The sequence below is a fragment of the Glycine soja genome, chromosome 16 (assembly GCF_004193775.1).
Source record: "Glycine soja cultivar W05 chromosome 16, ASM419377v2, whole genome shotgun sequence".
Lineage (NCBI taxonomy): Eukaryota > Viridiplantae > Streptophyta > Magnoliopsida > Fabales > Fabaceae > Glycine > Glycine soja.
The window spans coordinates 34,456,699-34,484,223 of record NC_041017.1 but is presented as its reverse complement, the minus strand read 5'-3'; the positions used below and the strand labels follow the sequence as shown (position 1 = coordinate 34,484,223).

The following is a 27,525-nucleotide window of genomic DNA, read 5'->3' as shown; positions in this document are numbered from 1 at the left end:
ATTTCTTGCTCGTTGGAATGTTGGGTGCATCTAGTGTTTATAATAATAATTATTATTATTATTTTAAAGTGTAGATTTTTGTTTTCATAAATTAGAAATTTTGTGTTTATTAGTTTTTTAATTATATATTTTAAATGTGAATGTCATTGTCTTACGATATAGGATCAAGTTTTTTTGTAATTTCTTGACCGGAGACTTTTCCAAGTCTTCCGCACTGATGAGGTAGTGAAGAAGACCCTTTGAGAAAGTGTTATATATATGCATGCCTATTGCCACTGCTAAACTCACCAATATCATTCTAATTCTCATATTCAGTGGATTCATTTCATCAATCACTTTGCCTTTCTGATCATAACCACCAAAATGCCAACCATTAATCCAGTTCGTTTCAAATTCATGCAAGCCATAATAACATTTATGATGATCATGTTGCAGGTTGTTTCTGCTCAAGACCATATTATGTGCATTGAGAAGGAGAGGGAAGCACTCCTCCAATTCAAGGCTGCACTTGTGGATCCCTATGGCATGCTCTCTTCTTGGACCACTTCTGATTGCTGCCAATGGCAAGGGATTCACTGCACCAACCTCACCGGCCATGTTCTAATGCTCGACCTTCACGGTCAGGTTAATTATTCATATGCCTTCAATCGTATCACTGGAATTGCCTCGCAACGTTATATCAGAGGAGAGATCCACAAGTCGTTGATGGAGTTGCAACAATTAAACTATTTAAACCTCAGTTCGAATGATTTTCAATTCAGAGGAATCCCAGAGTTTCTTGGTTCTCTCACCAACTTGAGATACCTTGATCTGTCATTTTCTTTTTTTGAAGGAAAAATTCCAACTCAGTTTGGCTCTCTTTCTCATTTGAAACACTTAAATCTTGCTGGGAATTATCTGCAGGGTTCAATCCCACGTCAACTTGGAAATCTCTCCCAGTTGCAGCATCTTGATCTCAGCGTCAATCAATTTGAAGGAAATATACCCTCTCAAATTGGAAATCTCTCCCAATTGCAGCATCTTGATCTCAGGTACAATTCTTTTGAAGGAAGTATACCGTCCCAACTTGGGAACCTTTCAAATTTGCACAAGCTTTATCTTGGAGGTCCTGCTCTCAAAATTGACGATGGAGATCATTGGGTGTCTAATCTCATTTCTTTAACCCATCTTTCCTTGGCCTTCATATCTAATCTCAAAAATTCTCATAGCTTCCTCCAAATGATTACCAAGCTACCAAAACTTAGAGAACTGAGTTTAATTGATTGTAGCCTTTCCGATCATTTTATCCTTTCACTGAGGCCCTCCAAATTCAATTTTTCTAGTTCCCTTTCCATCCTTGATCTTTCCTGGAACAGCTTCACGTCATCAATGATACTCCAGTGGCTGTCCAACGTCACTTCCAACCTTGTTGAGCTTGACCTTAGTCATAATCTCTTGGAGGGTACCACATCAAACCATTTTGGCCGTGTAATGAATTCTCTTGAGCACCTCGACCTCTCATATAATATATTCAAGGGTGACGATTTCAAATCCTTCGCGAATATATGCACCTTACGTTCTTTATATGCGACAGAAAACAATTTCAGTGAAGACCTTCCGTCAATCCTTCATAATTTGTCTAGTGGTTGTGTTAGACACTCATTACAAGATTTGGATTTGTCATATAATCAAATCACCGGCTCTTTACCTGACCTTTCAGTATTCCCGTCTCTAAAAACATTGGTTCTCAATCAGAATCAATTAAGTGGAAACATACCTGAAGGCATCCGCTTACCATTTCATTTGGAATCTCTGTCAATCCAATCAAACTCTTTAGAAGGTGGAATTCCCAAATCATTTGGGAACTCATGTGCTTTGAGATCACTGGATATGTCTGGTAACAATTTGAATAAAGAGCTTTCGGTGATAATTCATCAATTGTCTGGGTGTGCCAGATTCTCGCTGCAAGAATTGAACATAAGAGGAAATCAAATCAATGGTACGCTTTCTGACCTTTCAATATTCTCTGCCTTGAAAACATTGGATCTTTCAGAAAATCAATTAAATGGAAAAATTCCAGAGAGTACCAAATTGCCATCTCTGTTAGAGTCTTTGTCAATTGGATCAAACTCTTTAGAAGGTGGAATTCCCAAATCATTTGGGGATGCATGTGCTTTGCGCTCATTGGACATGTCTAATAATAGCTTGAGTGAAGAGTTTCCAATGATAATCCATCACTTGTCTGGATGTGCTAGATATTCATTGGAACAATTAGATCTAAGCATGAATCAAATCAACGGCACACTACCTGACCTCTCAATATTCTCATCTTTAAGAGAATTAAATCTTTATGTAAACAAGCTAAATGGAGAGATTCCTAAAGATATTAAATTTCCACCTCAACTGGAGCAACTAGATATGCAATCAAATTCCTTGAAGGGTGTGCTCACTGACTATCATTTCGCTAATATGTCTAAGTTATACGACTTGGAGTTATCTGACAACTCTTTATTGGCCTTGGCATTTAGCCAAAATTGGGTCCCACCATTTCAGTTGAGCCACATAGGATTGCGATCTTGCAAGCTAGGTCCAGTATTTCCCAAATGGTTGGAGACACAAAATCAATTTAGGGATATTGACATTTCAAATGCTGGAATAGCAGATATGGTTCCAAAGTGGTTTTGGGCTAATTTAGCATTCCGAGAATGGATTTCAATGAATATTTCATACAATAATCTCCATGGTATAATTCCAAATTTTCCAACAAAGAATATTCAACATTCCCTAATTCTTGGATCAAATCAATTTGACGGCCCTATTCCACCATTTCTGCAAGGTTTCCTGTTTCTTGATTTATCCAAAAATAAATTCTCAGATTCTCTTTCATTTTTATGTGTGAATGTTAAAGTTGAAACTTTGTACCAATTAGACCTTTCAAATAATCGTTTCTCTGGAAAAATTCCGGACTGTTGGAGCCATTTCAAGTCAATATCTTATTTGGACTTAAGTCACAATAATTTTTCAGGAAGGATACCCACATCCATGGGATCTCTTCTTCAGCTTCAAGCATTGCTATTGAGAAACAACAACTTAACAGATGAGATACCTTTCTCCTTGAGGAGTTGTACAAATCTAGTAATGCTAGATATTGCAGAAAACAGATTATCAGGGCTTATCCCTGCTTGGATTGGGAGCGAATTACAAGAGTTGCAATTTTTAAGTTTGGGAAGAAATAATTTCCATGGAAGTTTACCATTGCAAATTTGCTACCTAAGCGACATTCAACTCTTCGATGTCTCACTAAACAGCATGTCTGGGCAAATTCCTAAATGCATAAAAAAATTCACTTCAATGACTCGAAAGACATCTTCACAAGGTCATTCATATTATTTCAATGAAAAAGGCTTGGTTGGTAATCAAACATATGATTTGAATGCATTCTTGATGTGGAAAGGTTCAGAACAAATGTTCAAAAATAATGGGTTACTACTTCTAAAAAGCATTGATCTCTCAAGCAATCACTTTTCTGGAGAAATTCCACTGGAAATAGAGAATTTATTTGGATTGGTTTCATTGAATTTATCAAGAAACCATTTGACCGGAGCGATTCCTTCAAATATTGGAAAGTTAACATCACTTGACTTTCTTGATTTGTCAAGAAACCATCTAGTTGGTTCAATTCCATGGAGTCTTACTCAAATTGATCGACTCGGCGTGTTAGATTTGTCACATAACAATCTATCTGGAGAAATTCCAACTGGTACACAATTACAGGGTTTCAATGCCTCATGTTATGAAGATAATCTTGATCTTTGTGGACCGCCACTAGAGAAATTGTGTATTGATGGGAAGCCTGCACAGGAACCAATTGTTAAACTTCCTGAAGATGAAAAATTGCTCTTCACCCGTGAATTTTACATGAGCATGGCAATTGGATTTGTTATAAGCTTCTGGGGCGTCTTTGGCTCAATCTTAATAAAGCGTTCTTGGAGACATGCTTATTTCAAGTTCATAAGCAATTTATCAGACGCTATTTATGTCATGGTAGCAGTGAAAGTTTTCAAGTGGCGTCACAGAGGATAGCTGGTAACAATATTTTAGTCTTCGTATATATACTTCATTTTCCTTTATATGATAAATAGCAGTCACAAACCATTGTTTACAACTAGATGGCGTTTTTCTCTTTTGTTTTAACCTTTAGATCCTCAATTAATAAAAAAAACAATTATTCATCAACACGAACCTTAGTTTACTATTACACCGTAGGTAAACAAGTTGTAGTCCGGTTTTCTTCTTAAAAGAAGACTAGCTAGAACATATATGATATATCTTTGAATGAACTAGTTTTAACTAAAGATGAACAAGCAGTTGTAATGAGAAAGAAAAGTTGGACGTGCATGCATGTTTGTTTTGTATTTCTGAAATCTAGATTAGATTGTTTATAAAATACTAATTTGTAATTTAATATTTAATAATGATACGATGCTTGAAAATATATATTAAATGAGTTGTATATATATATTCGAGTAATCTAAATCTTGATATTTTAAATATTCTTATCTCAAAATGTTTTTTAACATGACTACAAATCATCTTTTGGGATTTTTTTAATCCCGTAATATAAATGTTTTTCTAAAAAGCATATAGTAAGTTCAAATAGTTCAATGTATTGGATTTTTACATGGGATTTATTAAAAGTAATATATTTAATTTTATTTATTTTCATGTCATTTCGGGGTATTAGTTAAATAAATTAAAGGAATGATGATTGTTATGTAGGTTATAAAACTTCTTTACACTAACATTTCATATTAAACAAATTAAAATACTTTAACCTATTTTCTAATCGCTAAATAATAACTCAATATAAATTATATATATATTTTTCTTGATATATCTTTTTCCTCGTAAGTTATTAAGTGTAAAATAGAAAATATGTTTGAGGTAGTTTTTCTATCTCATTTTCTACTTCTTTATATAGCTTTTAGCCATGGTGCTTTTTTTGGCATTTCAATGTTTTCTTTATTCTTTTGTTACTTCTAGTTGAGGACAAATTTTGAAGGATCGATATTTTAATTTTTGGCAGAAAAATTCTGAATTCTAGGTGCCAGCTTGTGGAGGTGGAAAATGCAAAGAGATTTGGAGTTGAGAAGGCATCTCTCGCAGTTGGATTTGGAGACCGAGAGAGAATTAAGGAAGGCTTCTAGAGCTTGAGGGAGCCAATTGTGATTGTGATCTAGTTTATTTTCCTTTTTAATTTCTAAGCATTTTGTTTGTACTTTAGCCCTTAAATCTGAACTGGTTGTTTTGTATGAAGTTGATGAATCTTCACAATAATGAGAATTGAGATGATTGAAGTGCTCATCACGCTTGAGATACATCTCATAGTTCTGCAATTTAACAAATATCTCATCAAAAGAGGGCAAGGTGTTTTGCCAATTTAATTATTAAGCAGTACAGTTGCACAATCAATTTACAAATTTCTGATTATATAATACAGCATACCTAAAATGTTTGGTGTAAAATATTCCTACTTCCTACAAAGCCATTGCATCTTCCAAAACCATGCATGACATAATATAAATCCCCTAATACAGGTGCTCATTTGTTTGTAGACAACCGGAAAACCGAGAACCCATTCCCAAACATAGTGCATGACGATCCACACGTCCTTCAGAGAATTGATATGTGTGGTAGAACTTGTGCTTTTCTGGGAATCATGATATCTCTATGACATTTGGGCATGCTTTGAGTTCAACATCTCTGATGAAGGAATCCTTCCTTTGTTAAAGGTATATATCATTGAGGATGAATGGTCACAAATCCAAAAATAAAAGTAGCATTCCACAATATAAAGGAAGTAAGTGAGCAGTTGTTTCTTCCTTGAACCTCCTTCACCATACAAATCATTCCAGTGCTTCAACTCATTCATTACAGATCCTTCTGATGCAAAACTTGCAGCCACCTGCATTTAATCAGATATCTGTAAGTTCATGTACATGGGAAAAGATATTCTATTGGAAATAGACACTTTCCTTCTTCCACTTGTGTGAAATTGTTAGTATGAAATCCTTGGTTACAACTTGCATGTACATGTTGCCATTTTAAGTGGAAATAAAAATGGATCAGATGACTCTAGTGCCATATATCCATCACCGTATTCAATTGAACCAGCATTTTTGAATTCCTGGATTTTAACAAATATCCACTTTTAAATACTTCATGCAGTATTGTACAAATGCCCAAATCAAGTACTCCATAGCCATTTGAGTGAAATTTTAAATTCACCCTACCTGAGTCTTAGCCTCTCTCATGTCTTCCATGTTTAAAGGCCTCAGGGTAATTTCTTGTTCTTCCTTATCTTTATTGTTTGAAGCATCTTCAGAACTTTGGCCTTCTGCTTCTCTTTTCTTCTTTTCCTAATATATCGTGCAATAGATATTTAGTTAAGCTCATACCAAAGTTAATTTGCATGGACATAGATGTTAAACTTAAAATAGTAGAAGTTGTTTAACAACTACCATGTCTGATACGGATGTCACCAGGGGGTATGAATGACACAGGGGGGTCTGCAGGAAGTAAGCACCAAAGGTCCAAGAGGAAGGAACGTACAGCATGGTTGGTATCATGCATCATGCATACATGCACCGTACGTAGGAAAATCGCAAACCATATGATAGCATCGTGTCTTCTAGAAGATGCGTGGGTAGTGGAATAAAGACATATTTGCTGTTAGGATATTTCTGATTGCGTATATGTTTTCCATTTTTGCTTGTCGGACTTGTCCCCTCTATAGCAGCTATATATATGTAAAGAAATGGTGCTTCGAAGATATCAGAAAAATATAGCAGAAAAGTTCCTGCAAGCAAGAAATTTGCAGGGATAACCTCTGGTCTTATTCGCTTCTCAAACTCGTTGTCAGGAACTTCCTGCAAGCAAGAAATTAGTATATAGTAACACAAAAAAGGGGGAAAGTAAAAGGAAATAAGTTTAGAATTTAAATCATACAGCTTCAGCTGCATGGCTAGTAAAATGTTGAGAAAACCAGCGAATTTCCATTTATAAACCAGTGAATTTGCTATTCATCTATTGTTTCTTATCTCTGTTACTACATGGGTAGAATTTGATAGGTAAGATTAAGGAGCATTTTACAGTTTAGCCTAAGTGCTGAGAAAATTTATCTTACCGCTTAATGGTGTGTTTGACAAGCTGTTCACATCCAAGATCAGTAACTAGCAAACCTGGTCTCGTAATTAATGGTGTGTGTATAATAAATTGTTTAATATTATTTTTGATTTCAAATAATATATATATATATATATATATATATATATATATATATATATATATATTAAAAGAGATATTATTTTTGTGATACAATGGCTAAGTTGCTTTCATAAATTATAAAAGAAATATGAGATTTATTACCAATGAATAACTAAATGTGTAAATGTAGCATGCTAATTAAGTAGGGTCACGATTTCTTGCTTGGTTGAGTGGTCGGGTGATCTAGTGTTTATATTCAATATTTTATTTTAATAAAACTATGTCCTATGTAATCTTTTAAAAATTTGGATGAAAAGTTTTCATGATAATAAAATAAAATAGAGATATAATTAGAGAAAATAAGTTGTGTATTAATAATGTTAAATTATTTTATATTGTCATTTAATTATTTACTAATGTGAATATGATAAGTTTGTGATGTTTTACAAAAATTATATTAAAATTAGTTAATAGTATTAAACTATATTGCCATTGTATAATCATTAAATTAATAATTATTGATGTTCAATACTTAATCCAAAAATATTGGTGATCTCCATTATTACTATAAATGGTTTTCTTATAAAATATTGTGATTTTAATCTATCATTAACTTTATGTTATTATTCTTATTGCTTCAATCTCTAGAAATTTCTTTTTATAGGTATAAGAATTTTATTTATTTTCATTTACACATTTTGGAAACTAACATTCTATTTTTCTTTTCTTTCCTTCTTTCTTTTTTCTTATTTTAATTTTCAGTCCCTACACCAGCCCTCTTGGATGACTCCAATGTATAAGCTTGTTAATGCTTCGAAAAGACAATAAGTTAGAAATGATTGTTTTACATTTCTTCAGTGTCAATTGAGATACTTATATCATGTTTTGATAATTTTAAGAAGACTCTAGTTTTATTAGCATTATGCTTGTAATGAATATAAATTACAATGTATTATATCAATAATTTACCTGCATCTTTCTCTTAATCAAAATTTCGGTTTGACAAAAATATTATTGAGTTAAACATTTGATAAGGCCCTCATTTTCAATTTTTTAAGAATAAAAAAATTAAAAATTTTCTTGCACATATTTTGAATGAATGAATCTATCATAATCATTTTTTCATAACCAAAATAATTTGACACCATATGTTTCAATTATATGGAGATCACTCCAATTTTCAAACTATGCATGCCTTTTATTTTAAGAAAGAAACAATAATAATAATAATCTATATTATTAATTATTAATCTATACTAATAATAAACAAAATATCTTCATTTGGTATCCATATTACATTGGATAATTTTACCTTCAAATTATTTCTTATTTTGGAATGTCTTTAATTTTAAAACCAAGGAAAATCTCAAGATGGCAACCACTGCACCTAAAAGGATGTTATTTTAAAGGCAAAAGTAGATTTTATGAAAATTCACACTATTATGACCACTATTCAAAAACACAACATTCAAATTCTGTAACGGGCCACAGCTACTCTGTATCACTATAGTGCGCTATTAGTAACCAAGTTAAAAACATTTTGATGCAATTCAAATATGTCCCTTTCATCAGTGTAACCATGGAACTTGGTGATTTAAAAAAAAAACAATGGAACTAAGTATTATATTTTACTCCTTTTCATCAATCAAAATATAACCCAAAGAAAATGCTGAAGTTACATAACCCGAGGATAGAATCCAGGATTTCTAAAAGCTCCTTACATGACTCCTTATGATCATTTTAAAGTGTTAAGAGCGGGGAGATGTCTGAACAAGTATAATTGTGAAAAGTTAATATTGTGACTACTCATTTGATGTTGTGATAGATGTATCCTTGACCTAATCATAGATGAAGGTGCGTCATTTAGAAACTAGGAACCTGAACTAATGTGTTAATTATATAGGATGGGGAAGCCCATTTTTTCTCCCATAATAATTGCTTCGAGTCTGAAACTGCTACACGCAAACAGTTCAATACAAAGAAAATAAAAATATACTCAAATTGAGAAACCAAAGCTCTAATGTGAGTGGAAATCAAATTCTGTGGATAGGAACAAAATATACTCAAATTTTGTTGTGAGCAAGTGAGGATTTTTTGTTTTCACTTTTACAACAAAAATGTTACTGCGTCCAATTCTCAAAAATTTGAATGAGTGAAAACGATGTTCTCAAAAAAGATTCCAAAAAGGTCAGAATTTATTATTCAAAAACAGAGGATCTAGTGAAAACAATGTTGTCATTGGATATTTCTGGTAACAAGTTTAGTGAAGAACTGACAGTGATATTCAATAACTTGTCTGAGTGTCCTAGATACTCATAGCAAGAACTGAATCTAGGTTGGAATAAAATCCACGGCATACTGCCTGAATTCTTAATGTTTTTTGAAGTTGGAAACATTGGTCCTATCAGGGAATCAATTAAAGGGTGGAGTTCCAAAATCACTTCAAAATGCAAGTTATTTGCTCTCACTGATGCTATCCAATATCAGTTTGAGTGGAGATCCTCCACTGATAATCAATAACTTATCTAGATATATTGGATACTCATTGGAAGAATTAGATTTGGGCATGAATCAAATGGCACTCTTCCAAACACTCTCTCAGTGTTCCCATCTTTAAGAAGATTGTACCTTTATAGGAACAAGCTAAATGGGACAATTTCTGAAGATGTTGGATTTCCAGCTCGCCTAGAACAACTAGATTTGAGTTCAAACGCTTTATCTGATAACTCATTGGCTCTGGAATTTAGCCAAAACTGGGGCCCATGTTTTCAATTGAATTAGATAGGATTGAGATCTTGAAAGTTAGGTCAGACATTTCCCAAATGACTTTAGCTATATTGACTTTAGCTATCTTGAATCAAATCAATTTGATGGTCCCATTCCACCACTTGTACGAGGTTTCATATTTCTTGATTTATTCCATAACAAAAGATGAACATCCCTGTATAAAAAAATGAACAAGAATAATTTTATTACATTTCTGAAATATAGATTAAATTGTTTATAAAATATTAATTTCTAATTAATAGTCAAATAATGATAGGATGCTTGAATGTGCATATATATAATTAATAGTCAAATCATTTATGATTATATTAATAACGTAATATTATCACTTTTTTTGATAAATTATTTGTTTAAAAAGTATATAATGCGTTGAAAGAGTTTTATTATTATTAACTTCAATTACTAGAGTTTTAAAATGACATCCATTAATATTAATATATTTAATTTTATATCATTTCGTATTAGTTAAATAAATGTAATAAACGATGATGGTAATAAAACTTAAGTAGCGGAGTAGGTTATACAACTTTTACTTATTTTCTGATCGCAAAACTATATACGAAAAATGTTTATTTTTCTTCCTTTTTTATATATCATTTTTCTCCTTGGAAGTTATTTAGTGTCTAATTGAGCATAAGTTTGAGGGGGTAGTTTTTCTATCTCATTGTCTATTTCTTAAGCTTTTAGGCTTTATAATTTTCTTGGGATTTCATATTTTTCTTTATTCTCTTATTATATATATTTGAGGAAAACTTTTGAAGGATATCTTAATTTTTGGGAGAAAAAATCTGGATTATAGGTGCCAGCTTGTTGATGTGGAAAAATGCAAAGAGTCACTTTTGAAGGTGAGAAGGCATCTCTCACAGTTGGATTTGGAGAGAGAATAACGGAAGGCTTTTCTAGATTTATTATTTGCTTTAAAAGTGGATGACTAAGGGATCTTATGTCTTATATATTTTGAGTTAATAATGGGTTGCTAATTTTCCTTGGACTAGGGCTTGAGGGAGCCAATTGGAATTGTGATCTAGTTATTTTTGTATGATATTAAAAAGGTTTATTGTCAAGGAATTGAACTTGAACTACTTTAATAAAAAATGATCTTAGATTCGAGCACAGTTGTTTGGATTAGGTGAAAGTTAGGTCGTTACTTAAACAATCCCAAAAATCAAAACATAACCTTCCTTCATCATTTGCGAAAGAATTTAAATCAGTTGACTAAATTTCTAGCTAATTCGTTTTAATTTCTTTTTAATATCTAACTTCATTACAAATTTAAATTCAGAGTTTCTTTCAATTCCAATAGCATTCAACTAGTTCGATTTAAAGAAAAATAATTTCAGTTGCACAACTGTAAAAGCAGTACAGTTTAAAGACAATTCAATTTACAAAATTCTACTGTCATATATAATACAGCACACCTAAAATGTTTGGTGTAAAATATTCCTACTTCCTACAAAGCCATTGCATCTTCCAAAACCATGCATGACATAACATGAATCCCCTAATACAGGTGCTCATTTGTTTGTAGACAACTCAAACGAAAACCAAGAACCCATTCCAAAACATAGTGCATAATGATCTACACGTCCTTTAGAGAATAGATGCATGTTGCAGAACTTGTGCTTTTCTGGCATGGGAATCATGATATCTCTGACATTTGGGATATAGTGAGACATTTAGGCATGCTTTGAGTTCAACATCTCTGGTGAAGGACTCCTTCCTTTGTTGAAACGTATCATTGAAGATGAATTGTAACAAATCCAATAATAAAGTAGCATTCCACAATCTAAAGGAAGTGAGTCAGCTATTGTTATCACTGCTTTAACTCATTCATTACGGATCCTTCTGATGCAAAACTTGCATCCACCTGCATATACGTAAGTTCATGTAGATGGGAAAAGATATTCTATTGCAAATAACACTTTCCTTCTTCCACTCGTGTGATATTTAGTATGAAATCTTTGGTTACAAGTTACCATTTTAAGTGGAAAAAAAATGGATCAGATGACCCTAGTGCCATATATCTATTACCGTATTCAATTGAACCAACGTTTTTAAATTTCTAGATTTTAAAAATCCACTTTTGACTAGTTCATGCAGTATTGTACAAATGCCCAAATCAAGTACTCCATATCCATTTGAATGAAATTTAAAGTTCACCCTACCTGACTCTTAGCCTGTCTCATGTCTTCCATGTTTAAAGGCCTCGCTTTAATTTCTTGTTCTTCCTTGTCTTTATTGTTTGAAGCATCTTCGGAGCTTTGGCCTTCTGCTTCTCTTTGCTTCTTTTCCTAACATATTGCAACATATATTTAGTTAGATCTTCAGCTCATACCAATGTTTGCATGGATGGAGATGTCAAACATAAAAGAGTAGAAGAAGTTGTTTAATAGCTACCATGTCTTTCATTCTCTTCCTCATGGCCTCATGCTCTCCTATTCTAGTCCTCTGTCCAATCATACTATCAACCTTAGCAGGCAGTGTGAACAGAGCTTGAATGTTCTTTTCATCCTCTCCAAACCATTTTGATGTGAATGAAGGTTGACATTGAGACATTAATGAAACTTGAACACTAGCTTCATTTGCAATTGCCTTTGCTAGCATTTTTTTCCAGTACCAGGAGGCCCAAAAAGCAATATAGCTCTGTTTGAATTTGGGTCGCTGATTTATTGATCACCATTTATATGCTCTGAATCAACTATGTTTAAGTAGACAAGAAGCATAGAAAAGTGCAAACGACATTTGTTCCATCATCTAAAAGAGGGAGACGCTCTAATCTCAAATATAATGCTATGTTTAACCAGAAAACTAATATGAATGATAACAAATCAACAATAAGTGTTACGTGCACATAATTAGCACTAGGTAACATTTGTATAACAACATAAGCCATCTTTTGATAACAAAAAGTACACATTAAAGTATGATATCAGATTCAGGAAAACACCACGCATTTATCAGGAAAGATGCATCATTCATCTCCTGCAGCTGCCCTGTTTCTAACCCAACAGATACTGATACTAAAAAACTGCAACAATCTATTTATAATATATAATTTCTGAGATGTGCAACAATAGGCTTACACATCATTACTATATTTTTTTCGCCTCATGCTTAATTAGTAAGAATCATTAGAAGCTAAAAATAAATTTTAAAAAAGCTGAATTTCATACCCTGCAGCACGCAATAGTTCAACGTAGAATTAAGCCTTTAAATAGTATCCCCTACTAAGTGTTCGAATTTGTTGCTGTCATAACTGAGGATGTTGAAACCTGATTAGACTTCAGATATGAGAAAGAAGCTTGATGGTTTTACCATATTCATCAATGGGGAAACTGAGGATATAAAGGAAGCAAACATGGGGAAAAGGGACCTGTAATCTTTAGAATCAGAGCTGAAGTATGATTTTCTAAAGATTTTAGCATGGCATAGTGCCTTTTTGACAAGCTCTGGTATAATTCGTATTCCTACGGAAATGTATTCAATTGATTTTCATTCATTTTTTGTATTCATGACTATATTTATCCTAAGGAATTCTAGAAGTAGAGGAGTTGTTCAATACTTCAGATTCATGGCACACTAAGAATGGTTTTTCTTTTTTATTTTCTCGCAACTGTTTTTCTATATAAAAAATTGGGTATTTAGCTACTTCCCCAATACTTTTTCTTATTTTCTCTCTCATTTGTTTGGTTATTATTTGTTCCATTTTTTCTGGCGTGCCATTACATTGCAGTGGCTATATCTTTTTACAAACTATAAGCACTTCAACCATATAAGTGTTTGTCTTTGCTAAACCCCAATGACCGGTGTTGAAAAGTCATTAAAGAGACCAACATGCCCTGTTGATGCAGGAATCTCTCACAAAAGTTGGATATGTAGCTACTTCCTGAATACTTTTTCTTTGATTTCTCTTATTTTCTATGATTTCATAATTTAAAATCACATTTTACTACTTCCTTATTTCTTATTAGCTATGACTTCATCACTTATTTTTGCTCAACAGTTCTACAGAGGAGACCTTTTGTTGAACAAAATTATTGTACTTTGCACCAGGGAACAGAGAGGATTAGGCACAATCCCCCTTTCTTATTAGGCGCTATGACTTCATCACTTATACTCATTAATCAAATTATTACTAAGTACATTAAGTTCTTTGAAATCTTCATATATTTATTGAGTTTCTCGTAACTTATACTAGATAGGTTAATGTATGACTAGTCACTGTTCACTATACCAACATTTATGCTTATATTCAATTAGTAGATCAAATTATTATTAAGCATATTGAGTTATTCAAAATCTACGTCAGATAATCATTGAGTTTCTCATAACTTGTATTAGACAAATCAGTGTATGACTAGTCAATGCTTAGTGTACTAATATTTATACTTGTATTCAAGCCATTGATCAAATTACTATTATGTATATTGAGTTTTTCAAAATCTCCATCAAATATTTATTAAGTTTCTCGTAACTTGTATTGAACAGGTTTGTGTATAACTAGTCAACACTTAATGTACCAATATTTATATTTGTATTCAATTCATTGACCAAATTACTACTAAATATATTGAGCACTTGAAAATCTTTGTCAAATATTTGTAGAGTTTCTCCTATTCGGGATTAGACATATCAATGTTTGACCAAAATAGTTGAGCTAGTGCATCAAAATTTGTGTCTATATTCAGTTTTATCTTTTGGTAAAATTTTTGGGGCAAGATTAACTAATGAGTAAGCTATATGTATTCTTAATTGTTTCCCTTAATTTACTATGGAACTTGTTATAAGTAATAATTTCTCTATTATTTGATTTAATAATTATTCATGATAGTGACATTTTGTTTATGCTCTAACACCATTTTTTATTTTATTTTTCAATTGACTTGCTTTTTTATTTATTTATAAGTATAAAAGATAAGTACCAAGATATTTAGAATAATTTACGCATCCTATTTAATGAACTAAGATAGACTCTCTCAATAACTACCTTGATTTCAATATTTTGTTCATGCTTAAGATTTTGTCGTTAAAAAATAGCCATAATAATTCTCTATGCTCACACCTAATTATTTTTTTGCATTATAATATTTTAATTTTAAATCAAATTAATCTTATTTCCACCTTTTTTTTATCCAAACCTCGTAATTTGGGAAGGGGTATAATTGATGTAGTGACGCCTGCCTTTTATAAGAAAGGTCTTATTGTGAAACATGTGTGAATATTTAAACTGGTTTTCAGTTTTCAAATATAATTTTTAAAAAAACACAAAATTGGATCTAAAATAATTTTTAACTCAATTTCAAAATGTTATTAGTGTAATTTTTGCTACTCTACCCTACTACTGTCGTCACTATCATCATCACATTTCTACCAACACCTCCGCCATTATCATCACCATCATTCCACCACATCACCATTGTCATCATCACTTGGATCCTGCTACCTTCATCTCACCATTATTTTATAGTGGAGATAAAATAATTGATTCATTTTATTTATTTTCAATTTACAACATCATTTTAAAAACTAAAAACAAAGAATAAATCGAAATTCAAAACTAAAGCTGGTTTTAATTTTAAAAAAATTTAAAACTAAAACCGAGAAACTCAATAATGAAAATTTAGCTCTAGAAAAGATAAATTGATTTAAATAGGGTCATGACAAAATTTTGCTAGCTTCTATTTTAGTCTGCTTTGCTTTATAATATTTACATTCAAATAACTCTTTTATAACAAAACAAAAAATAAAAAAGCTATTTATTGATTCTACATATAAAAAGATTAAGTATGCTATTTTTTCGGACAAAATTATGGTGTGTTTGATGATGATGTTGCAGGTTGTTTGTGCTGAAGAGGAAATAATGTGCATTGAGAGGGAGAGGGAAGCACTCCTCCAATTCAAGGCTGCCCTTCTGGATCGCTATGGCATGCTCTCTTCTTCGCTGCAGCAACCTCACCTCCCATAATCTAATGCTCGACCTTCACAATTAATGGAACTATAAGTATTATATTTTTCTCCTGTTCATCAATCAAAACATAACCCAAAGAAAATGTTGAAGTTACATAGCCTGAGGATAGAATGCAGGATTTCTAACAAACTCATGACATGACTCCTTATGATCATTTTAAAGTGTTAAGAGCGGGGAGATGTCTGAACAAGTATAATTGTGAAAAGCTAATATATATTCTGACTACTCATCTAATGTTAAGATAGACGTATCCCTGACCTAATCATAGATGAAGGTTTGTCATTCAGAAACTAGGAACCTGAACTAAATCCGTCAAATTATATAGGATGGGGAAATTTGAATCGATCAAACAGAAATTCTGAATATTATTAACTATGGATCTAGGTCATTTCATGCAACTTTATTCCTGACAGAATAACATAATCAATTCAAAATTTGAATCAACGTTTAATAAAACTTAAAAATATGCATATGAAACTATAGTTTGCGGAGGATGCTTTTCGTTAATTCGAATTTAATCTACCTTTACAATACGTTTTGTTAACAATATATATGAGAAAGAGATTAAATCACAGTATACATATATAATTCTAAGAGAGTTACATAAATCCTTATGCGTTGATCTAATTTTAATCTAATAATTATAATTAAAATATTTTACTCAATCACGTGCCTCTGATTTCAGCCTCCCTCATCCCCACCGTCCTAAAATTCTTTGTTCAAAACCTTGATTGGTTACCACGCATCTCCCTCTGTCGTTCTCAAGGTTCCCATTCTGCATATTTTCGATTATTGGTTCTTTACAATTCATATATATTTTTCTCTCATTTTTTTTATGATTCACAGTCGTCCACCTCCGTCTACCACTTACTTTGTCTTTTGGAGATTCGTCCCCTATCTTTCTTTTTTACAATTTCTGTCTGGTTTTCATTGACACACCTACTTGTTGTTCAAGAGTTTGGCCATTTTTGAATGAATTAAAGCTTATTAACGTAAGGGATCAAAAGAATGAATTACATAAAACTAATAAAAGGCCTTCTCCACAGCTGAATTTTAATTGGTATGTGCTATTTATATCAACCTAACCCCATTCTCTTAATTTGATTCCTCTCAATTCAAGGTTATTTTTATGCTCTCACAATTCAAGGTAGCATCTTCACAAGCAAGTATGCTTCTTCAATTAATAATTTTAAGGAATAATTAAGTTTTAGTCCTTCAATTTTTTTTAATTATAGATTTTAGTTCTTAAATAAATATTTAACTTGTCAAATTCCTCAAAATTTTGTTTAGTTATGACTTTTAGTTCCTGTCATATGATGAAGTGGTGTCCTGGGAAACTGACACCTGTCATTTTTCCCATTATTATTTTATGAAGTTGATATGCTTGCAGCTTTTAACAGCTAGAAATGGCTTCCTCACCCAACCATGGCTCTGGACTGATAAAAACAAAACCACTTATTCGGTGACAAAAATCCAGATCTGGACCTCCCTCGTGGCTTTACCTTGTTAATATTCGCGTTGATTTTAACATTCAGGCACATCCATCATCGCTCTCAATTTTATTTTATTTTTTCTCTCAACGGACACACCTCTCCAATTCTCACTACCCTCTCTCATAATTTTGGTAGCAGACACAAGTTCATCAGACGCACATGCTGCTCTCACATTCTAGCTATATGTATCATTTTTAGTAATTTGACCAATATTATTGAACACCCTTTGATGTATATATCATATCTTGAGAGTGATAAGAACAGAGACAAAGAGATATTTGATTGATGATATGATAAAGAAACATTGATGTAAATAAGTTTTTTGTGTTTTTCATTTTGGATTTTTTTTTAAAGTCTTATTTTAGTGTTTTATGTTCAGGAGTGAACCATTTTAGTCCTTTCATTAATTTATCATTAACCTTCTTTATGTTTTAAATTTTAAAATAATTAATTTATGATAAATTTTAGTCTACAACATTTTTTCAAATTATAAATATAGAACCTACCACTGCTTCCTCCTCCACTTCAAATATATAAAGCAAAAACACAAAAAATAATAAAAAATCAAAAACAAAAATTACCAAGTTCGATCTTATCCTAATCTTCCATAATCAATTACACAAATGAAATGATTTTGAACCCCTAGCAAGGATGCGGGGAGAAATGGTATCGGTGGAACAACATATTTCTTCTGCCTTAAAGTTGTTTCAAATACAGAAACAACATATAAGATAATCAACCCCGACTCCTCCAAGTGGCTTCTCAGTTGTCAAAGCTTGGCTCAACCCTTCCACAACGACCACTTCATCCTCATAAATTTTATAACTTTTTTTTTTATATTTGTAGTGTCCACTACTCACCAAATAACGCACATGATAAAAAGTTATCAATGTAACATTTGTAACTTTATGCTTGTGATGCTTTATTCTCCTTGTATTATACTTAAGTATGTATATCAAATGCATTTTTAAAGTACAAGAAAATTAGCATTAGTAATGACTCAATTTATATGTAATTTATCAAAAAAATCTCACTAAAATTTTCATGACTCAAGTATTAGTGACAAAAAGAAAATTTTGTCCCTTAATGCTTTGACTTTTGTGGCATTTCTAATGTAAGAACTCTATTATTGAGTTCTTAATTATTTTTTTATTAGTGAGTCCTTTGTTTAGGATCGAGCACTCAGTACTAATTTTACTCTAATTAATGGTAAAACTTAATTGATTTCTTAATTTATTTTTTAGTAGATACTATTTTATCTTTCCACTCACACAAGAATAATCTTTTTTAGTTTCAAAATTTTTGTTTTTTAGTTAAACAATCTTGATTGTAGTTGCTTATATAAGAAACTTCTATACAAACTCCATTATAAGAACTCATTTGTTCTAACAGTATTCTCAAGTCACTTAAGCTTAAAAACCAACTTAATTGCAATTGCATTGGAGTTGTTCTTAGAAAAAGAAAATTAATGAGTTTAATTTTCATTCATATTATTGATGTAAACAAATATATATTATCAACCGATTTCAAACTATTTTGAATATAATTTGTAAATAATTATAATAAAAATTAACAGGTTTATCAATGTCCTATTTAATAATCCATCGTTAGATTGATAATATAAAAAAGTCTTTACATTATTATTATATTTTGCTTAAATTAAAATATTATCGGTGCAAAAAATTAACTTACATTATGTATGAAATATCAAGTTTAATTTATTGTTTTATGTATTGCGATGACGGAATTTTCGTAGGCTAGCTTTTTGGTGTTTTGTCTACAAAGTCGTACAAGGAGCCACTGAATCTATAAAAATTTCCACATTTATTGTTTTAAATAATATTGTGATGACAATGTCTTTTCTAAATTAAAGGAGCCACGCCGGCCACTTCATAAAAATTTCCACAATTATTATCTTAAATAATGCGATGACTGGACTCTTTTTCAAGTTTTCCACAATTATTATCTTAAATAATGCGATGACGGAGGCCAATTATCTGTTTTCCAGGGCCAACAAATTCATATATTCAAGATGTAGATATTCACAAAACATCAGAAAATCAACACAAAATCCATGACATCTATGAAGATTAAATTATTATCAACAAAATCCATGACTTATGTTTGATATATAATAGTTCGTCATATTTTTTTACAACAAAATAAGAAATAAATATATCAAATACTTAGATCTTGCTTGGAATTTTCTCCATGGTTCAATCCCTTCTCAACTTGCAGCATCTTGATCTCAGCATCAATATTGATTTATTTGCATTGGTCTCATTAAATTTATCAAGAAACAAACTGGAAAAATTCCTTCAAATATTAGAAACCTAAGGTTGCTTGAATTTTTTGATTTGTTAAGAAACCTGCTAGATGGTTCAATTCCTCAAAGTCTTACTAAAGTTAATCGACTCTTCATGTTAGATATTTCAAGGCATGCCTTAAGTTCAATATTCACTTTTTAGTCGTGAAGTTTACATGAGTATGGGCATTCGGAATCTTATTCAAGCGTTCTTGGCAACATGCCTATTTCAGGTTCTTGAACAATTTACGAGACAATATTTGTGCCAAGGTAGCAATGTTCCCTAATAAAATTTCAAAGGTAGCTAAAGGTTAGCATGCATGTAATAATATTATAGCCCTTCCATTTCTTTTGCTTTTCATATAGTTTATGTAAGCAACTTGTCAGATTTTTTTATAAAAAAATATAACTATAAATAAAAGCAGCTTTCTGCGTATTTTTTTTTATCGTTATTATGCAATGATCTCTAGTAAATTGTTTATAAAATATTAATTGGTAACGTATATTTAATAACTGATAAAGTAATATTATATAGTGAATTGTAACGGTAAGATTTGATGACTTTTAACTATTTTTAGTATAATTAATTTTGAAGAAGAATATGATAATTTCAAGTCAGAACATATTGAGAGAGATACTAATTTTGCAATACAGTGGTTAACTTGTTTTCGTAACAATAAAATAAATGAGATTTATTGTGAAGAACAATTAAACGTGTAAATGTAGCAAGCTAAATAGTCAGGATAATGATTTCTTGCTCGTTGGAATGTTGGGTACATCTAGTGTTTATAATTATAATAATAATAATAATAATAATTTTAATTTGTTTTCATAAATTAAAAATTTTGTGTTTATTATTTTTCTAATATTTTAAATGTGAATGTTGCCTTACGATATACGATTAAGTTTTATGTAATTTCTTGACCGGAGACTTTTCCAAGTCTTCCCCACTGATGAGGTAGCCAAGAAGACTTGGAAGAAATTATGAGTGCCCCAACTGTTGAGAAAGTGCCTTCCAATAACCATCCCGGTGTTATATATATGCATGCCTATTACCACTGCTAAACTCACCAATATCATTCTAATTCTCATATTCAGTGGATTCATTTCATCGATCACTTTGCCTTTGTGATCATAACCACCAAAATGCCAACCATTAATCCAGTTCGTTTCAAATTCATGCAAGCCATAATAACATTTATGATGATGATGTTGCAGGTTCTTGTTTCTGCTCAAGACCATATTATGTGCATTCAGACTGAGAGGGAAGCACTCCTCCAATTCAAGGCTGCCCTTGTGGATCGCTATGGCATGCTCTCTTCTTGGACCACTTCTGATTGCTGCAAATGGGAAGGGATTCGCTGCAGCAACCTCACCGGCCATGTTCTAATGCTCGACCTTCATGGTGATCTGTTTAATGATGTCCCGCAACGTTATATGAGAGGAGAGATCCACAAGTCGTTGATGGAGTTGCAACAATTAAACTATTTAAACCTCAGTTGGAATTCTTTTCAAGGCAGAGGAACCCTGGAGTTTCTTTCTTCTCTCAGCAACTTGAGATACCTTGATTTGTCATATTCTGATTTTGGCGGAAAAATTCCAACTCAGTTTGGCTCTCTTTCTAATTTGAAATACTTAGATCTTGCTTGGAATTCTCTGGAGGGTTCAATCCCACGTCAAATTGGAAATCTCTCCCAGTTGCAGCATCTTGATCTCAGATTCAATTCTTTTGAAGGAAATATACCCTCTCAAATTGGAAATCTCTCCCAGTTGCAATATCTTGATCTCAGCGCCAATCGTTTTGAAGGAAATATACCCTCTCAAATTGGAAATCTCTCCCAGTTGCAGCATCTTGATCTCAGATTCAATTCTTTTGAAGGAAATATACCCTCTCAAATTGGAAATCTCTCCCGGTTGCAATATCTTGATCTCAGCGCCAATCGTTTTGAAGGAAATATACCCTCTCAAATTGGAAATCTCTCCCAGTTGCAGCATCTTGATCTCAGTTTGAATTCTTTAGAAGGAAGTATACCCTCTCAAATTGGAAATCTCTCCCAGTTGCAGCATCTTGATCTCAGTTGGAATACTTTCGAAGGAAGTATACCGTCCCAACTTGGGAACCTTTCAAATTTGCAGAAGCTTTATCTTGGCAGATATTCTTATGCTGGTGGTGCTCTCAAAATTGACGATGGAGATCATTGGCTGTCTAATCTCATTTCTTTAACCCATCTTTCCTTCCACTCCATATCTAATCTCAACACTTCTCATAGCTTCCTCCAAATGATTGCCAAGCTACCAAAACTTATAGAACTAAGATTATTTCATTGTAGCCTTTCCGATAATTTTATCCTTTCATTAGGGCCCTCAAAATTCAATTTTTCAAGTTCCTTTTCAGTCCTTGATCTTTCCTTCAACAGCTTCACGTCATCAATGATACTCCAGTGGCTGTCCAACGTCACTTCCAACCTTGTTGAGCTTGACCTTAGTCATAACCTCTTGGAGGGTTCCACATCATCAAATCATTTTGGCATGGTCTTGAATTCACTTCAGCACCTTGACCTCTCCTATAACAATTTGAATAAAGAGCTTTCAGTGATAATCCATCAATTGTCTGGGTGTGCCAGATTCTCGTTGCAAGAACTGAACTTAGAAGGAAATCAAATCAATGGTACGTTTACGCTTTCTGACCTTTCAATATTTTCTTCCTTGAAAACATTGGATCTTTCAGAAAATCAATTAAACGGCAAAATTCCAGAGAGTAACAAATTGCCATCTCTGTTGGAGTCTTTGTCAATCAGATCAAACTCTTTAGAAGGTGGAATTCCCAAATCATTTGGGAATGCATGTGCTTTGCGCTTGTTGGACATGTCTTATAATATTTTGAGTGAAGAGTTTCCAATGATAATCCATCACTTGTCTGGATGTGCTAGATATTCATTGGAACGATTATATCTAGGCATGAATCAAATCAATGGTACGCTTCCTGACCTATCAATATTCTCATCTTTAAGAGGATTATATCTTGAGGGAAACAAGCTAAATGGAGAGATTCCTAAAGATATTAAATTTCCACCTCAACTGGAGAGACTAGATATGCAATCAAATTCCTTAAAGGGTGTGCTCACTGACTATCATTTCGCTAATATGTCTAAGTTAGACCACTTGGATTTATCTGACAACTCCTTACTGGCCTTGGCATTTAGCCAAAATTGGGTCCCACCATTTCAGTTGAGCCACATAGGATTGCGATCTTGCAAGCTAGGTCCAGTATTTCCCAAATGGTTGGAGACACAAAATCAATTTGATGATATTGATATTTCAAATGCTGGAATTGCAGATATGGTTCCGAAGTGGTTTTGGGCTAATTTAGCATTCCAAGAATGGATTTCAATGAATATTTCATACAATAATCTCCGTGGTATAATTCCAAATTTTCCCACAAAGAATATTCAATATTCCCTAACTCTTGGACCAAATCAATTTGATGGCCCTATTCCACCATTTCTGAGAGATTCCCAGATTCTTGATTTATCCCATAACAAATTCTCAGACTCTCTTTCATTTTTATGTGTGAATCGTACAATTGAAACTTTATACCAATTAGACCTTTCAAATAATCATTTCTCTGGAAAAATTCCGGATTGTTGGAACCATTTCAAGTCATTATCTTATTTGGACTTAAGTCACAATAATTTTTCAGGAAGGATACCTACATCCATGGGATCTCTTCTTGATCTTGAAGCATTGCTATTGAGAAACAACAACTTAACAGATGAGCTACCTTTCTCCTTAAGGAGTTGCACAAATCTAGTAATGCTAGATATTGCAGAAAACAGATTATCAGGGCTCATCCCTGCTTGGATTGGGAGCGAATTACAAGAGTTGCAATTTTTAAGTTTGGGAAGAAATAATTTCCATGGAAGTTTACCATTGAAAATTTGCTACCTAAGTAACATTCAACTCTTGGATCTCTCACTAAACAGTATGTCTGGGCAAATTCCTAAATGCATAAAAAATTTTACTTCAATAACTCAAAAGAAATCTTCAAGAGATTATCAAGTTCATTCATATTATATCAAAACCAGTGGCTTTCCAAGTTATCAAAAATATGATTTGAATGCATTCTTGATGTGGAAAGGTTCAGAACAAATGTTCAAAAATAATGTGTTACTACTTCTAAAAAGTATTGATCTCTCAAGCAATCACTTTTCCGGAGAAATTCCACTGGAAATAGAGAATTTATTTGGCTTGGTTTCATTGAATTTATCAAGAAACCATTTGACCGGAAAAATTCCTTCAAAGATTGGAAAGTTAACATCACTTGACTTTCTTGATTTGTCAAGAAACCATCTAGTTGGTTCAATTCCTTCAAGTCTTACTCAAATTGATCGACTCGGCGTGTTAGATTTGTCTCATAACAATCTATCTGGAGAAATTCCAACTGGTACTCAATTACAGACTTTCAATGCCTCATGTTATGAAGATAATCTTGATCTTTGTGGACCGCCACTAGAGAAATTGTGTGCTGATGGGAAGCCTCCACAGGAGCCAATTGTTAAACTTCCTGAAGATGAAAAATTGCTCTTCACCCGTGAGTTTTACATGAGTATGGCAATTGGATTTGTTATAAGCTTTTGGGGCGTCTTTGGCTCAATCTTAATAAAGCGTTCTTGGAGACATGCTTATTTCAAGTTCATAAGCAATTTATCAGACGCTATTTATGTCATGGCAGCAGTGAAAGTTTTCAAGTGGCGTCACGAAGGATAGCTGGTAATAATATTTTAGTCTTCATATATATACTTCATTTTCCTTTATATGATAAATAGCAGTCACAAACCATTGTTTACAACTAGATGGCGTTTTTCTATTTTGTTTTAACCTTTAGATCCTCGATTAATAAAAAAACAATTATTCATCAACACGAACCTTAGTTTACTATTACACCGCAGGTAAACAAGTTGTAGTCCGGTTTTCTTGAAAGAAGATTGGCTAGAAAATATGATATATCTTTGAATGAACTAGTTTTAACTAAAGATGAACAAGCAATAATAATGAGAAAGAAAAGTTGGACGTGCATGCATGTTTATTTTGTATTTCCGAAATCTAGATTAGATTGTTTATAAAATACTAATTTGTAATTTAATATTCAATGATGATACAATGCTTTAAAATATATATTAAATGAGTTGTAGATATATATTCGAGGAATCTAAATCTTGATATTTTAAATATTCTTATCTTAAAATGTCTTTTAACATGACTACAAATCATATTTTGGAATTTTATTAATCCCATAATATAGTCAATTTTTGATAAACGCTTTTCTAAAAAGCATATAATAAGTTCAAAGAGTTCAATGTATTGGATTTTTACATGGGCATCTATTAAAATTAATATATTTAATTTTATTTATTTTCATACCATTTCGTATTAGTTAAACAAATTAAAGGAATGATGATTGTTATGTAGGTTATAAAACTTCTTTACACTAACATTTCATATTAAACAAATTAAAATACTTTAACCTATTTTCTAATCGCTAAATAATAACTCAATATAAATAACGTATATTTTTTCTTGATATATCTTTTTCCTCCTTGTAAGTTATTAAGTGTAAAATAGAGAATAAGTTAGAGGTAGTTTTTCTATCTCATTTTCTACTTCTTTATATAGCTTTTAGTTTTGTTGATTTGCTTGGCATTTCAATTTTTTCTTTATCCTTTTATTACTTCTAGTTGAGGACAAATTTTGAAGGATTGATATTTTTATTTTTGGCAGAAAAGTTCTGAATTCTAGGTGCCAGCTTGTTGAGGTGGAAAATACAAAGAGACACTTTTGGAGGTGAGAAGGCATCTCTCACAATTGGATTTGGAGACCGAGAGAGAATTAAGGAAGGCTTCTAGAGATTGAGGGAGCCAATTGTGAGTTTGATTTAGTTTATTTTCCTTTTTAATTTCCAAGCATTTTGTTTGTAGTTTTAGCCTTTAAATCTGAACTAGTTGTTTTGTATCAAGTTGATGAATCTTCATAATAATGGGAATTGAGATGTTTGCAGTTATTGCTTCTTGATTTTTGGGTCATGCTCTTTGATTATATAGAAATAGAAAACCGTGTTTGATCTAGGGATTTTGTTGTGCTTTTGTACATTAGTCTCATGATTTCATTTAAGGAATTAAGTTACATGAGGTTAAAAGGATTCATTGCCAAGGAATTGAATGTGAATTACTGCAGCAAAAGCTGATCTTAAACTTGGGCAAAGTTGTTTGGATTAGGTGGAAATTGGGTTATTACTTCAACAATCCGTAAAATCAAAACCTAACAGTGACAGGTGTGAGCACTATGTCCCTTCTTGGAGCAGAGTTGGCAAATAGTGTTGGAGTAGGAGGAGATATGATGCTTGCCAGATGGGTATTGCTAATTGCACCCTCTGGTAGAGTGGTGTGAGCAGCGGTGATTGGCAAAGTTGGCACTGATGGAGGAGTGGTGATTGAAGTGCTCATCACGCTTGAGATACATCTCCTAGTTCTGCAATTTAACAAATATCTCATCAAAAGAGGGCAAGGTGTTTTGCCAATCAATTTAAGTGCTCATCACGATTGAAGTGCTCTTTCTAATTTTTATTATTAAGCAGTACAGTTGCACAATCAATTTACAAAATTCTGATTATATAATACAGCATACCTAAAATGTTTGGTGTAAAATGTTCCTACTTCCTACAAAGCCATTGCATCTTCCAAAACCATGCATGACACAATATAAATCCCCTAATACAGGTGCTCATTTGTTTGTAGACAACCCAAACGAAAACCGAGAACCCATTCCCAAACATAGTGCATGACGATCCACACGTCCTTTAGGGAATAGATGTGTGTGGTAGAACTTGTGCTTTTCTGGGAATCATGATATCTCTGTGACATTTGGGATATAGTGAGACATTTGGGCATGCTTTGAGTTCAACATCTCTGATGAAGGACTCCTTTCTTTGTTAAAGGTATCATTGAGGATATATGGTCAAAAATCCAAAAATAAATGTAGCATTCCACATTCTAAAGGAAGTAAGTGAGCTGTTGTTTCTTCCTCGAACCTCCTTCACCATACAAATCATTCCAGTGCTTCAACTCATTCATTACAGATCCTTCTGATGCAAAACTTGCAGCCTCCTGCATTTAATCAGATATCTCTAAGTTCATGTAAATGGAAAAGCTATTCTATTGGAAATATTCACTTTCCTTCTTCCACTTGTGTGACATTGTTAGTATGAAATCCTTGGTAACATCTTACATGTACAAGTTACCATTTTAAGTGGAAATAAAAATGGATCAGATGACCGTAGTGCCATATATCCATCACCGTATCAACTGAACCAGCATTTTTTAATTCCTCAATTTTAACAAATATCCAGTTTTAAATACTTCATGCTGTATTGTACAAATGCCCAAATCAAGTACTCCATAACCATTTGAGAGAAATTTTAAATTCACCCTACCTGACTCTTAGCCTGTCTCATGTCTTCCATGTTTAAAGGCCTCGGGGTAATTTCTTGTTCTTCCTTATCTTTGTTGTTTGAAGCATCTTCAGAGCTTTGCCCTTCTGCTTCTCTTTTCTTCTTTTCCTAATAAATATATCATGGAATAGATATTTAGTTAAGCTCATACCAAAGTTTGCATGGACATAGGTGTTAAACTTAAAATAGTAGAAGTTGTTTAACAACTACCATGTCCTTCATT

The 27,525-nt window shown here is 32.4% G+C and overlaps 3 protein-coding genes across 6 annotated transcripts in view; 2 read left to right on the top strand and 1 right to left on the bottom strand.

Moving 5' to 3' along the window:
- The first annotated feature begins 285 nt into the window (after positions 1-285).
- On the top strand, positions 286-4,062 carry LOC114390013 (receptor-like protein EIX2). Its single transcript, XM_028350703.1, has one exon. The coding sequence runs from the start codon at positions 364-366 to the stop codon at positions 4,060-4,062; it is 3,699 nt and encodes a 1,232-aa protein (XP_028206504.1). The 5' UTR covers positions 286-363.
- A 1,606-nt stretch (positions 4,063-5,668) lies between these two features.
- On the bottom strand, positions 5,669-27,525 carry LOC114390917. The gene is made up of 3 exons (XM_028351857.1): positions 27,513-27,525; positions 6,273-6,398; positions 5,669-5,944 (listed from the first exon to the last, which is right to left on the bottom strand). Exons 1-3 carry the CDS (start codon positions 27,522-27,524, stop codon positions 5,708-5,710), a joined length of 375 nt encoding a protein of 124 aa, XP_028207658.1. The 5' UTR covers position 27,525; the 3' UTR covers positions 5,669-5,707.
- The window catches only part of LOC114390907 (probable leucine-rich repeat receptor-like protein kinase At1g35710), a 28,992-nt gene continuing 22,196 nt past the window's right edge, over positions 20,730-27,525 (top strand). For 2 of the 4 annotated variants that reach the window (XM_028351837.1, XM_028351838.1), the window contains exon 1: positions 20,730-21,557. In XM_028351837.1, the coding sequence (XP_028207638.1) occupies positions 20,945-21,557 (613 nt within the window). In that variant the 5' untranslated portion in view covers positions 20,730-20,944. The remainder of the gene's footprint in view (positions 21,558-27,525) is intronic. The other 2 variants (XM_028351839.1, XM_028351840.1) reach the window with 2 other exon arrangements.